The following is a 14,210-nucleotide window of genomic DNA, read 5'->3' as shown; positions in this document are numbered from 1 at the left end:
TCAGAGCTCAGAAGAGGGAAGCAGACCAGGAGCTGGAGTTACAGGTAGTTGTAAGCCTCATGTGGATGCTGGGAACTGAACCCGGTTCTGTGGGAAAGCAGCCAGTGCTCTTGGCTGCTGAGGCATCTCTCCGGATCTTCCCAATTGGTTGTGTTCACCAGTTTTCTTTCCACTGTGACAGAACGCTTGACAAGAAGCAACTTAAGGGGCACAAGAAGCAACTTAGACCAGTAAGGGCACCCACTGCCATACCTGGTGACCGGAGTTTGAACCTACAGGTGGAAGGAGAAAACTGATTCTTGCAGTCTGTCCTCTGACCCCCACAAGTGCAGCACCACACATCCCCTCCCCACAGCCACAATTGTAAACAATTATAAAAAGACGAGAGACAAAGAAGCAATGTGAGAGAAGTTATTCTGGCTCATGTTTGAGGAGGTACAGCCCAGCCTAGAGGGGATGCCGTGGCAGAGGATGTATCAGGCAGTCTGCTGATCCTGAGCCGATCACAGAGCAAGCCTTACAACTCACAGGGCCTGCTCCCAGAGCCCTGAGTCTGACATGGAGTGATCACAAAGCAGGGGTTTCACAGTCTCCCCAGAGGGCACCCCAAGCTGGGGACCAACACCAAGACTGAGCCTTGGGAACATTTCACATTCTACCCATAACATTAGTCTCCACTTGACGTTTCTTAAGCCCTCAGCCACCACACCATCCAATGTAGATCAAAGCCTGGCTAGTCCCTCAATCCCAGTGAGATTGATCCCAAAGCCGGCCGATAATCCTGAATTAGCCGTTTAGGGATCGATTGCATCACCAGGGGTGTGTGAGATCTGGCTTTTCCTTTTTCAAAATGGGAGGGGCGGTCTAGAGCTCTGAGATACAGCTTCCTACCATCCTTCTGTCTAACGCGCCCCCCCTAGAGCTTTGCATCCGCGGAGAAATCACGAGACGCAGAGATCAGGTAGTTACTGTAAACGAGGCTTTTTAATCTTTATCACCCACGTGGAGAAACGTGGAGAGACGCGGAAGGGCCAAGCTGAGGAAGGGGTCCCGCTTAAGTACAATCCAGAGTGACGTATTCACTTTTGATTGGCTGTTCGCTCACCACCCAATATGCCTCGGGATTGGCAGTGGCTAAGGTACGCCTATCTGCCTAGCAACTGCGCAGCTAAATGTTTACATCTGGAGAAACATGCGGCCAGGGCCAATCTTGGAAATGCAAACGTGTAGCCACTGAAACAGCGGCTCACTACACTTCTGAAGTGACAAAGTCTCAGTGAAAGCATGCCCACACCCTGTGTCCTGATCTGCCATCGGACAAGGGCTGGGACAGCATTGTACACTGGGTCTGGCAGCTAACAAGAGGAAATGACTGTCTCCTCCACCCCACCCACAGGGATGCTCATACACACTGGAGTTGTACAGGTGTGTGATGCTCGCCTAGGTCCTGAGCCTGGGCACTGCAGACTCGAGCCTTGTACAAGCCCATGTGGAGAGTTTACCCACTGTGCCTTACATTCAAGCAGATAAGTGCTTTCTCTTTAAATCTGAGGGTGGTCTTTTTTTTTTCCTGTGACCTGGAGAGAAAAGACAGATTGCCACCAGGCTCACTTCCAGGTTTGGTCGTGATAGGTTTTTTTCCAGTCTGTTCACTACAGATTAGGAGAGTGAGGGTCAGGTTTGAGACTTCTCCCAAGCAGAGTAGGTGGTCTAGACCCAGAAGATGAAGGCTTTTCCTGATGAGAAAGGAAGGTGCCACCCCACGGCAGGAGACCAGCATCAACTGGTTATTTTACAGCAGGGATTCAGGAGGCTAGACTCAGATTCTGACTCTAACGTTTGCTGGCCTTTTGACCTTAGATGAGTTTCCAGGTTCTTTATGCCTCAGTTTCCTTCATTGGCAAAGTAGGGACACTGGTGCTACCCTCCTCCCAGATTCACAAGGATGAGAGTGACCCATTGGCAGTGAATGAATAACACTGATCTTGGGATGCCCACAGTTACTTTTGGGGCTGGGGCTGAGTTGTCACCACACATCAGTGGCCCTGGACATAAGAATCGAATCCCAAACTATCAGTTGGGGAAAAATGTCAGATCCAAGGCATCCAATTCCTGCCATCTTCCATTGGATAAGCAGAAGGATGCTGAACCCACCTGTATCCACGCCATGTGCTCGCCAGGACTATGACTTGCAGGTCCTTGAGAGCAAGGACAGTAAATGACCAAGCAGCCGTGATAAACAGAGACCTGGGGTGCAGAGACTCAGGGAAGTTTTGTAGGGATATCCTTGGACAGTACCTAACCCAGACCTAGAGAGATCAAGGTAGGCTTCCCTGTGACCTTAAAAGAAGGGTTTACTGTCTCAGAGTTCTGGGGAAGGTGCTGCCAGGGTCGGTCCCTTCTTGACGGCACACAGTAGTCCTCTCTCTGTTTCCTCACCGTCACCTTCCCTCTGTTTTCCACTAAGACTGGATTAGAGCCCTCCAAAATGGCTTCCTTTTAAATGGAGAACCTCTTCAAAGGCCATATCGCCGAACACATTGGAGGTACCCGGGTTACAGTTTTAACAGAAGAAATTTCGAGCTCCACAATTAAGCCCACACGATAGGTGGTTTAGGGGTGTGGGGAGGTTGGAGATGTTAAGCAAGGGCAAAGAGGGTCCACTTTGACTCGTGCTGGGCAGTTTTATAAATCACTAGGATGGAAGTGCTGAAAGAAGGGGTGGGTATGTGGGATCCTAGGTGTAAGGAAGAAGAGAAGGAGGGAGAGAGGGGAGGGGAAGAGGGAGGGAATGAATGAGTCTGATGTTCACAGGCCCCATGTCTCCAGTACCACCTCACGACCAAGCAGACTCCATCCCCCACTACCCATCCTGCTTTACCCCATCTCCCATTGCATGGATCCCCATAGCCAAGACCTGCAAGGGCCCCTGTCCCAGCCTTTCTCAACTTGTTAGTGTTACAATTAGGAAGCATCGAGATACTTAAGGCCCAGAAACAGGCATATGACACGATGACTTCATTGTCTAAACGCTGGACAGGGAGCTACAGACTTGTGTTGTCCCCTACAATGGGACCCAAGGCAAAGGAGGGCTGAGTCATACTTAGTAAATTGTTCTTTATCCAGATGGATGTGTGTAGAAGACACACACACACACACACACACACACGGGAGGGAGGAAGAGGAGAGAGTGGGCAGGAGGGAGGTGTCCTAGTTGTCCTCGGACGTGAGAGTTACACCCTAGCAAGAGAAGCTGAGAGAGGTGAGACAGCTCTGTTCCATGTTAGATGACTAGAAAGCTTTCAGGAGACACCCTGAGGCAGCTGCACTCAGGGTATGAGGCAAGATCTTCCTGGAAACTGAGAAGCCATCCCTTCCTGGGCCTGGGAGAACTGCGCCTGGAAACCCCTGGGGAGCAATGGTCTGGGCAAGATGCAGTTTCAGGAAAAAGCCATCACAAAGCTTGGTAACTGAAGGCTCTGTTCCATTAGTGAAGAATGAGAACTCTTGGGGGAGGAGACAGCTTCCAGGACTACACCTCAGTTCCAAGAAAGCTACAGGCGTCAGCTTAACCCTTTCCCGACCTCACTAACAGAGTGACCACAACACATTTCCATTGGTCACTCTGTTAGTCAGCTCCCTAAGGCTACCATCTCTGGGCCAGGTCACTCCTTGGTTCAGTCCCTCACCGGTGTCAGCTGTGTGACCTTAGGCAACTCGCTGAACCTCTCAGAGCCTCAGGTCTCCCACCAGATACTATACCCTATAGTTGCCGTGAGCATCAAATCGAATATTCAGACACCATCTCTGCTCACAACCAGCTTGTGTGGCCTTGAACAACACTGGCTTTGCCTCTCTGGGCCTCAGCTTCCCCCTTGTCTAAAATATGGATAATAATTCATGCCCGGCCAGGTTGTTGGGAACCTTAAAATAATGTGGAGAGAGTAGCACCAGCCAACGTGTAGTCCACTGCAGATGGTTAGTATGGGGTCCCCAGAGGACCAAAAATGTCAATCAGACACACTATTGAGCAGTGCATTCTCTTTCATTTTCCAATGATGTGCCCGGCGTGTTTTTCTTCAATGGCCAGCTACCCGTCAATCCTGCTAATACTGTTTCCTATTTCCAGGTTTTCTTAAACCCTCAGGCTATTTACTGCATGTTTTAAAGATCAGATAAATTATCAGAGATTGGTGTAATATTAATGCCTTCACTCCTTATTTTGTCTCCCTGAGTCATGCATGACCTCTAGTTAGGAGAGACTCCACCCACTACACTCAAATTCAGAGGAACTGGATGCTTCAGTCTTGCTAGCTCGGTGACATGGTCATGTGGTCTCCCTAAGGCCCCCGGGCCTCCAGCGTCCCCATCTGCACAGTGGGACCAACAGGCATGTCATACACAATGGGTCCAAACCAGTTACCTGTGTGCCAGCGCTCCGACTGAAGCCGGAGCAGCTGCAGTCTCTGTGAACGGTGTTCTAAAAAGATGTCCCTGTGTCCTCTCCCTCTGTCTCTGCAGGGATCCCCTCTACCGCCAGCTGTGTGCTCTCCACTGGCTTCTAGAGGCCCTGACTATCGACCACACCCACCACACCATGAGGCCCTTGATTGCCTGTTGGAACCCCAAGTAAGCCCAGCAGCCCTGTACCCAACTGCAACCTGGGACTCGCTTGGGTGGTAAGGGGCAGGGGCGGGGATCTTACCCTTCCCACACTCCCCTTGGTCTGTTTGACGGGTGGTCTGCCTTAGGAGTTAATGCACTCTGTGGATGAGCTGAGCACCTACGGTGGGCTCAGGTGAGCTGGAGCCAGCACCTACCCTCTCCCCAGAGCCCACTGTACACACCGCTTTACAAGCGTCTCTGCCTGGTGCCATATTGCACGCGACACAGTGGCAGCATAAAATAGACCGTGGTGGGATCATTTACACCACAGAAATGGGCAAGCTACACCAGCACGCTGTGGACTCACAAACGAATTTCTCTCTGGGCCTCCTCATGCTCTTCAGCGTTGTCCCTGGTCGCTCCTTCACCTCAGCCACCGCCCACTCCCTCTCCAATAGTGGAGTTCGAACCCAGAAATGGGGAGATGGCTTGTTGGTTAAGAACACAGCCGCTCTTGCTGACAGCCAGGGTTTGGTTCAGAGCATCCATGTGGCAGCTTCTAACAGTCTATACCCCAAGTCCAAGGGATCTGCTGCCCTCTTGTGGCACCCTCTTGTACTGCCTGCACACTGTATGTTTGTGTGTGTGTGTGTGTGTGTGTGTGTGTGTGTGCGGCGCGCAGACACAGGCAATGCATTCAAAATTTTGAATCCATCAAATAATGAAAGCGTTCGCCAAGCCAGGGCCTGCATCTTCTGGAAACATGCCCACAGATACACCAAATGGGTATAAAAGTATTGATCTCCTAGGAATCTCTCAGCACCCTCAAGTTGACGATCAATATTTATCAACCCAAACTCATCACAAACACAGTCACAAACATAAACCAGTCACCTACCCACAAATCTAGTCATTCCAATGGGCTTTCTGTCTGAAACAAGTTTTGGTGTCTGGGAAACACACTCCCCTCCCACGGCTTCCTTCCACACTGACCAACCACATCGTCCCAGTTATTTCAAAATGTCTTTGTAGGTTCCCAGAGTTTGTATAAACACTGTGACCTTAACAGCTTCCCAGGGATAAGAAGATGGTCTTCTGTGTAAAGTACTTTCTGTACAAGCAAAGACCCAAGTTCAGATCCCCCACACTTGAAGAAAAATCCAGGGATGGTGATCCATGCTTGTAACTTCTGCACTGAGTAGAGATGGGTAGATTCCAGGGACTTGTTGGCCATCTGGTCAAGCCAAAACAATGACTTCCAAGCTCAGGATGATAGGAGTTGAAGAAGACATTCACTGTTAGCCCCTGGCCAGCCCCTGCGTGCACCAACTCAGATGCATGTACCCCACATACACCTATGCTTGCACATACACACAGTCATACATCACATGCACCAAAACTCAGTTCATTCAAAAGAAATACATTCCACGCACCACCTATCTTCCTTTCAAATAAAACTGCCCAAGCTATAAGGTAATGGGGTGTTCACTTGCAAAAACTTCCCCCTAACCCCACATGTAAATATACAAAGTGTGAAGGCTTTTCTACCAGCTGGGAAATCCCACCTTGAGCGTAAACCCCTTTGTAAAGGTATAAGGTGGTGTGTCCCACATCTTTGTGGCACCTCCCCCTTGTGAATATGCACCAACACGGCAGCAGCAGGGCGGCAGCAGCTCAGCGACTCCACAGTACTACATGCTTAACACGGAAAAGAATTCCCAGCAGGGAACACTCCCAAGTAGATGGAGAAGCACATTTAATCTCTACGGACAGATGCTCACACTGCTCCCAAATCCTTGGCGTTAAAACCCACGCTTCACAGAATGCCCGACTGCATCTCATTCACGGAAAAGTGCAGAGATCTCTTGGGACTCGGTTCTGAGAAGCACTACTTACTAGGTCAAATCAACATGTAGATTTCCCCCCACACTGGATCGCTTGTACTGTCTAAAGACTCAAGCCCCCGAGCCCAGAGATGCTCGATAGCACTTCATCCCTCAGCTCGTCACCCCCCCACACACACACACACAACATTTTCCTTTAAAGCATGGACACCCTTCTTCCACACGGAAGGAAGCTGATCACGCAGGACTTGGATCGGAATGATATGACCGTCAACCTACACACTGCCTTCGATTGCTCTCGGAAATGTGCTCAGGACAGGGGCATGAGCTGTCAACATGGACTAAAAAGATTTAAGATCACACTAAGAGGAGCCAGTATTTTACCAGGATACATCAGGGCAGAACCCACCAAGGACCTAAACATGTCTGGCTCCCTACAGACAGAACCAGGACCAGACCTGGCCACCAGAGGAGGAGCTGACATGCAGAAGGACATGTACAAGGAGTCAGGGGATTTGCCTGGCATCCTGGGGAAATATCTGACTTATACCCCCCCCCCACCACACACACACACACACACTCCTCTCCCCAGACAACACAACAGCATCAATCTCCACTCTGGTACCCAAGCCAACATCTCTGGAAAGAACACAGCAGGATCATCTAGATGGTCACTTATTTCTGAAGAAGCAGGACAGAGCCACCCAGCCTGGAAGATCCCAGGAGCGTGGACCACTGGACCCTCCCTGGCATGTGTAATCGGCACCTCTTCCCCTCTGCCACAGAACCCCGCGCGTGCGCATACGCACATCCTAAACTAGCCGAGGAGATTTTTTTTTTTTTTCATCTTGAGAAGAGGGCTCTTCACCCAGTATTAGAGCCGGGAAACTGAGAGTAAAGCGTTGGAGAAAATTGCTCTGATTGCCCCGACAGATAGACATCATCAAGTGACCTCCGAGAGCAAAATGTGCTCAGAGGACTCAACTGAAAGAGCCGAGCCTCTGCCGGATGCTCTCTTCCCTTGGTTTCTGGGAAACTGGCGCCCCCAGAAAGCATCAGCAGGGGGAAAATTATGGTCTGAAAATCACAGCTCTCTCCCCTTGAGAGATGCCCGCCCCACCTCGGTTTCCACTACTGTCAGCTCCCTCCCGCCGATGAAAGCGTGTTATCCTTGCTAATGGCTGAACCTGATTCACCCGTTTGAGAGTCTTTTCTCTTCACATCCACAGCAATCCCTGGGCCCAGCTAATATCCTTACCCACCTCTCACAGGTGGAGACCCTGAGAAGCTAAGCGGCCCTGCACAAAGCCACGCACATAGAAAGCAGTGGATCAGGCAGACTCCAGCCTATAACAACAGGTTCTGACAGGCAAGGACAGTCGCCAGAGGTCCCCCAGACAGTGAGCCAGACAGATGTGCTAACCTCTTCCCTGTCACTGAAGCTGGCTTTTGGCTCTGCTTCTGTATCCAACACCAGACCCTTGCTCATTATAGCGGGGGTGGGGGTGGGGATGGGCGGAGCCAGGCTGACGGAGATCCTGCCTAACCCAAGTCCCTACCGTCAGCCAAGCAGAACACGGGATCCAGATGGCAGAGCATCTGCACAAGAAGGTCACCCACTCTCACTCTATGCTGGTGTGTATATATAATTTTTAAACAAAGCAAGTCACAGAGAGACACGGGACTTCGGGGACACAGGCCAGGGAAGCCGGTTCCATTAGGTGAACAGCACTAGTTGAAGAAGGTTCTTGACTGGCTTTTAGCTTCCTCGGGGAGGCGAGCAGTGGACTTCCCGGCTCCAGCAGCGTTTAATCTCTCTTCCCCACCTATTGATCTTCCTTTTGGGTTTATTTGCTACCGAGAAGGAAACATCAGAGAGCCCGATCCTGTCTAACCTGGCCTCTCCTTTATCAACGGCTTTGCAGAGGCGGCACTGAGGGCTGCCGAAGGTCTGCGGGGATCTGCCTGCAGCTTTAGTTCATTTAGTCTGCCGCTTGAAGTCGCAATAGACTTCAGGTCGCCTTGGAAGTCAGCATTAGCGGAAAGCTTCCATCTCCCCGATTGGGCCTGAATATTTAAGATTTTGAAAGCTTGGCTGGGCCCAGATTTAATTTTGAAAGGGAAAGGGGGTTGCTTTTGAACTTCAAGAAGGAGCAGGCAGCTCAGCGGGGGTGGGGGGTTGGGGGGGGGGGCTGCCTTAGCAAAGAAGAAAGCCAAAAGCCCTGTGGTCATGAAAGGCACCGTGGAACACCAAGGCCGCCTATTGGTTAGCCTGCAACCAGGCTTCAGAAAGGGCCTCTGCTGAAACACTGTGCGTGAGGCAGGAGAGGGGCTTTTAAACATTGGATTTTAAACATTGCCTAATTTGATTACTCAAGGGAAAAGCAAGCAGAACCAACTCAAATGAGCTTCTCTGTTAATTATTCAGAACTCTTTATTGTGTAATCAAATATAAAGTCTTACAAAAGGCTTGGAGGCACATCCCACCCCACCCCTACCCCCCCAGCCTGGTTCCCATTCTGGAGTCTGTTTCTTATGTCACGGTTGTGAACTTCTAGACAACCAATGGGTCCCTGCCTCAGGGGCAAAAGAGTCCCTCTCCTTCTTGGTGACAGCCTGTGGATCTGCTATTCTGCACTCCTTACAAGAAGCCAGCCTGAAGTTGAGTTCACCCAGCCATTCTTGTCCCCTGTACCTGAATACTGTGATCCACAGCCATCATGTGGGGGCAGGCTCTGACAAGCCTGGACACTGTGAGTGCCAGCCCCCAGCCCCTGCCATCAAAGTCGCTCTGATCACTTCATCTCCTCAAATCCCTGCTCCGTACAGGCTGAGTGAGAGCCAGCCAAGTACATCACGGGTCTCACGCACCCAAAACTACCCTGCAGAGAAAATGGGGTTTTAAAAAATGGATGTATGGCTAGTGAAATTTTTGAATGAATAGGAATATGGATAGATGGGGGTGTGAAGGGGTAAGTGTGAGTGAGGAAGTTACAATGGGTGTGTGGGGGTGGGGTGGATGGATGGGCAGGTAGATGAATGGATGATGGGTGGATGGATGTGTGGATGGATGGATGGATGGGTGGATGGATGGATGGGTGGATGGATGGGTGGATGGGTGGATGGGTGGATGGATAAGTGGTTGGGTGGGTCAATGGGTGGATGGGTTGATGGATGGATAATGGATAGATGAGTAGATGGATCATGAATGAATGATGGATGGATAACAGATGAATGGATGGGTGATGGATGGATGGATGGGTGGATGGGTGATGGATGGATGGACAGATGATGGATGGATGATGATAGATGGGTGGATGGATGGTTAGGTAGATGGGTAGAAAGATAGATAGACGTACAGTAAGTAGATGGATAGATTAGATAATGAAAGAATAGGGGGGTGGAAATTTTGATAAGCCAATTAATTGATCATACAGGTAGTTAGATCACACAGTGAGATTCCCCACTTGTGAACCAATGAAGACCCAAGGTCCCATAACCATTAAATTGGAAATCTAAAGGCTCAAACAAACAAACAAACAAAAAAACCCTCAGCTTTTTCATACCTCATTTGGCCATAAAGTCAGACCCAAAACCAAAATGAACCAAACTGAAACTTGACATGGAGCCCCAATTTTAGAGTCTCTCTTTCTTTCACTAAGTATAAATATCCACATCCTATATTCCGAGGCGTGCTCATGTGTTTCACTGTAAGGGTCTTCCCCGAGCCCAGTGGAAGGGTTATAATTATACATGGTGCATGCAGCACTTCCCACTGAAAAATGCCACTATGGCAAATTTGGTGACATGTCTGTCATCACCCTGTGGGGAACAATCACCCATAGAGCCCTTTGGGGCTTTTGTCTCTTATCCAGAAAGTTCCCACCTGGGAAGGGCATGGTGTTATAAGGCCTGAAACATATTCACAGGGAGGAGGAGGGGGCACTATAATAATAATTCAAGATCACAGCATAAGAGAGGTGCAGAGCCCTGGAGCAGGGACCCCTGCCTCTGGTCCTCTCCTTGGCTGCAGAGGGGGAGATAATGAATCTGGTTTAATGTGATAGTGATGGAGATGATTCCATGAGTGCCCGGAAGCATCTGACACAGAGCATCTCAGATAACTTCACCCTGAGGCCTCACACCAGGGGATTCGTCATGCAGCTCACCACGCCCTCGACCACCCTCCCTGCTCCTGCCCAGCTGTTCTGAGCTCTGCCATGCTCAGGAATGTCCCTGACATTGCTGCCTGTGAACAACACACAAGGCATGGCCAGAAACAAGCACACCTCCTGGTCCACCCCTGACATAACTGCATTCACACCCTGGACTCCATAACGTCCAAGTCCAGAACACAAGTAGGTACAGAATACGTGCGAATGTATCCTATCTCCCTCAGTCCTCACCCAGGAAATGGGTCTTTCCCAGCCTTCAGTTTATTCCCCTCAAAAGACACATCTATGGAGAACTGCACCCCTCCACACTCCAAAAGTAGCAGAGAGAGAAAACCATACCAGAGAGCAGCCTGAATCTACCTTTCTTTAGGGAAAAGGTAAGAAGGGGGGACCTTGTAATAAACCAAGACTCTGCAAACTGAAAACTCATTAAGCTGTTTCTCACGCAGGGACCCAGGCGGCAGCAAGAGCACAATAAAGAAGATTAACAAGGACAAGTCCATGGGGCAGAGGTGGGATCACTTCGTCACGGCACCCAAGGTAACAGAGCCCATACCCCCGAGAAAGCCCAGGCCCCAGGCAAGGGGAGGAGTGTGCATCCCATAGTCAGTCTCTAACGGGAAAGGTTTATTAATGTCTGTCTGGGAGGCTGTGTAGGTGTCTGTCCAGGTGTCTGTCTAGTTGTCTGTCTAGATGGTTGTCTAGGTGTCTGTCTAGGTGTCTGTCTAGGTGTCTGTCTAGGTGTCTGTCTAGGTGTCTGTCTAGGTGTCTGTCTAGGTGTCTGTCTAGGAGGCTGTCTAGGTGTCTGTCTAGGTGTCTGTCTAGGTGTCTGTCTAGGTGTCTGTCTAGGTGTCCACCTAGGAGGCTGTCTAGGTGTCTGTCTAGGTGGTTCTCCAAGCAAAGGAAATACCATATGCCACCTTTGTTAGGGTTTTTGTTGTTTGTTTGTTTGTTTGTAAATTTTAATTAAAATGGTTATCTGGGGATTGTAGGGGGGGGAAAAATGACATTTGGCCAGACACACTGGAAGAAGAGAGGAAAGGGGAAGAAGGGTTTGATGGGCACCTGCTTAGTGAGATGTCAAGAAGGAAACAGGCTCACTTTGCTCTTAAACCAATAGGCTCTCAGCTCTGTCTCTGTCTCTCTCTCTCTGTCTCCCTCTCCCTCCCTCCCTTCCTCCCTCCCTTCCTCCCTCCCTCCCTTCCCCCCTATTCCCCAGACAGTCTTCCAGGCCATACGTGTCTTTGCTGTCAGGAGGGTATTTTGAGGTCTGTTATCTTCAACCCAAAGCTATGCCTTTCTCGAGTCCATCTAGTCCGCAAGCACAGATAAAGCCTCTATCAGCTGGGTGTACAGAGATCCTGTCCCCTCACCCACAGAACCAAAACAGTGCCCACCTCCACCTACCACATGGCCAGCGAGAAGCTCAGGGAAAGGATATGCAAACGCACTTGAAAGCATGAGAATGGGAGCAGGCAAGATGGCTCAGAGGTAGTGGGGCTTGCAGCCAAGGCTGATGTCCAGAGTTCGATCTCCAGGACTGGCATGGTGGAAGGAGAGAGTCCTCTGACACATTTGCACACACACACACACAGAGAGAGAGAGAGAGAGAAAGAGAGAGAGAGAGAGAGAGAGAGAGAGAGAGAGAGGCAACAAACCTAAGACGAACAGTTAATGAGAAGCACTTTTCAATATACTTACAAATGGGCCAACCTCCTCAAACATTCCTTCATACTGCCTTCTTAATGTCCCACAGGACACCATTCTTACACTCTGATGGGAGAATTAGTCGGAGCTCAGAGAGTCTGAGCGACTTGCATGGGGTCACACAGCTGGGCTGGGAGTCCACCTTGGGCCTATGTGTGAAACCTAAGGTTCTTCAGAGTCACATTCCCCATGGCAGGACTGGTTTTTTTGGTTTTTTTTGGTTTTTTTTTGTTTTTTTTTCCTGCTTCCTCCTCTTTCATCAGCAAGACCCAGAAAGCAAGAGCTTTTGTTTTCTCACACAAAGTTGCTATGGAGACACGGTGTACACCTATCTCTAGAAACACACAAAGCAGTAGGAGCCATGAGCTTGGGGGCAAGGGGAGGGGGAGTGTCCTTCCAGAATGTTCAGTAACACTACCACGGAATTCTCACAATCGAATCCCCTGCAGAGTATATGGGTCAGACCTTGGCAGTAGTGTGGTCCACTCCAGGCCTGGCAGGACACTGGAGCAGCCACTCTGGCTCAGGCTACTTTGTGATCTTGGATGAACCCTCTCTCCTCCCCTGACCTCAGTTTATCCATCTATAAAATGGGAATCTAGAAACAGACCCTAGCCAACAGTGGGTTTTTGGTATGCACAGACCTCATCCATAGCATGCCATGTTCCTGAAGACAGAAAATCTTGTCAACGGAAAAAAAAAAAAAATCACATTGACTGAAACACAGCAGGGAGTGGTGAGGTCCGTAGCAAAATGAAGCATATCGAAAAGGGAGACTAGGGGGACCCATACTACCCCCATGCAAAGAGGAACCCAGGACTCATCACTCTGAACAAAAGCCAAATGTGTAGGGTTTTCTCCAAATTTGTAATTAAAAAAAAAAGTGGCAAAATATGTCTCCCTATGGGCATTCAGCCCCTGCTTTTTACAAAGCATAAGGATTCACTCAGGGAAAGCTTCCCCTATTACAGAAAAGGAACAAACAAACAAAAACAACAACAACAAAAAGCCAGGCTCTCCCGAGGCAGAACATGGCAGCGGTCGTATCAGTCCTGAGCAAACTGTGAAATGAAGAAAAGCACACGGAGATGTAAGTCAGGGGGAGTCAGCTCCACAAAGAGCAAACAACAGGCTGGAGTGGTCATGCCTTCCCCCACACTTCACCTCCCCAATGCTCTCAATTAATCACAAGTGTCAGCCCTTTGCTCTGGGTCTCCTGGCCCGGGTGGCTAATTGAATGTTAATTATCAACAACTTTAGGAACACCAGATGAAATCCCCTGCTCAGGGAAGGTGTGTGTAGGACTGCAGAGGACACCAAGGTCCTTTTGTGATCATCTCAGTCCGTTCCCAATGTTTTATAAATGGGGAAACTGGATGCTCTAGTCCGTCCATCGGCTAGGAGTCCGGGGCTCCTTGCCAGACTCCAGGTTGCCCCCCACCTCCCCAAACACAGGCTGTTAAACCTTCAACAATGGTGTTTGTCTAAAGACTATTCTCCAGGGCCAAGTGCCTGCTGAAGCAGGCAGGGGGGACCTCTGCGTGGGTCAACCCTGAGCTCTGACATCTTCTCTCATGGGGTGGCAGGGGGTGAGGATCATCCTGTCAGGCAGACAAGCTCCTGGCTAAGCTGCAAGGTCAGGACAAGGGACTTTCCTGACTTTGCTGGCTGCCCGTCCTGGCTGACATAAGGTCTCGATGTTGATTGACTTTCCCCTCCATCTCCCGCCTTTCTGTGTGCTGCCTCTGAGAACTGGCTAAACCCAACCCAAACTCCAGCCTTCCCTGCCTGTCCCATCCGAAATGAAACCTCCTCCTTCAAAACTTTGCCAACAAACAAACAAACGCAAAAAAAAAAAAAAACAAAAAACAAAAAACAA

General features: G+C 49.9%; 1 protein-coding gene across 3 annotated transcripts in view; it reads left to right on the top strand.

Annotated features, from left to right (window-relative positions):
* Ccdc60 (coiled-coil domain containing 60) overlaps positions 1-14,210 on the top strand; it is a 161,238-nt gene that overhangs the window by 121,279 nt on the left and 25,749 nt on the right. For 2 of the 3 annotated variants that reach the window (XM_076922566.1, XM_076922567.1), the window contains exons 5-6: positions 4,522-4,629; positions 11,074-11,164. In XM_076922566.1, coding sequence (XP_076778681.1) covers positions 4,522-4,629; positions 11,074-11,164 — 199 coding nt within the window. The remainder of the gene's footprint in view (positions 1-4,521; positions 4,630-11,073; positions 11,165-14,210) is intronic. The other variant, XM_076922568.1, reaches the window with a different exon arrangement.

Source organism: Arvicanthis niloticus, chromosome 24 (genome assembly GCF_011762505.2).
Source record: "Arvicanthis niloticus isolate mArvNil1 chromosome 24, mArvNil1.pat.X, whole genome shotgun sequence".
Classification (NCBI taxonomy): domain Eukaryota; kingdom Metazoa; phylum Chordata; class Mammalia; order Rodentia; family Muridae; genus Arvicanthis; species Arvicanthis niloticus.
The sequence above is the reverse complement of the archived record's forward strand: the minus strand, read 5'-3'. Positions and strand labels throughout refer to the sequence as shown.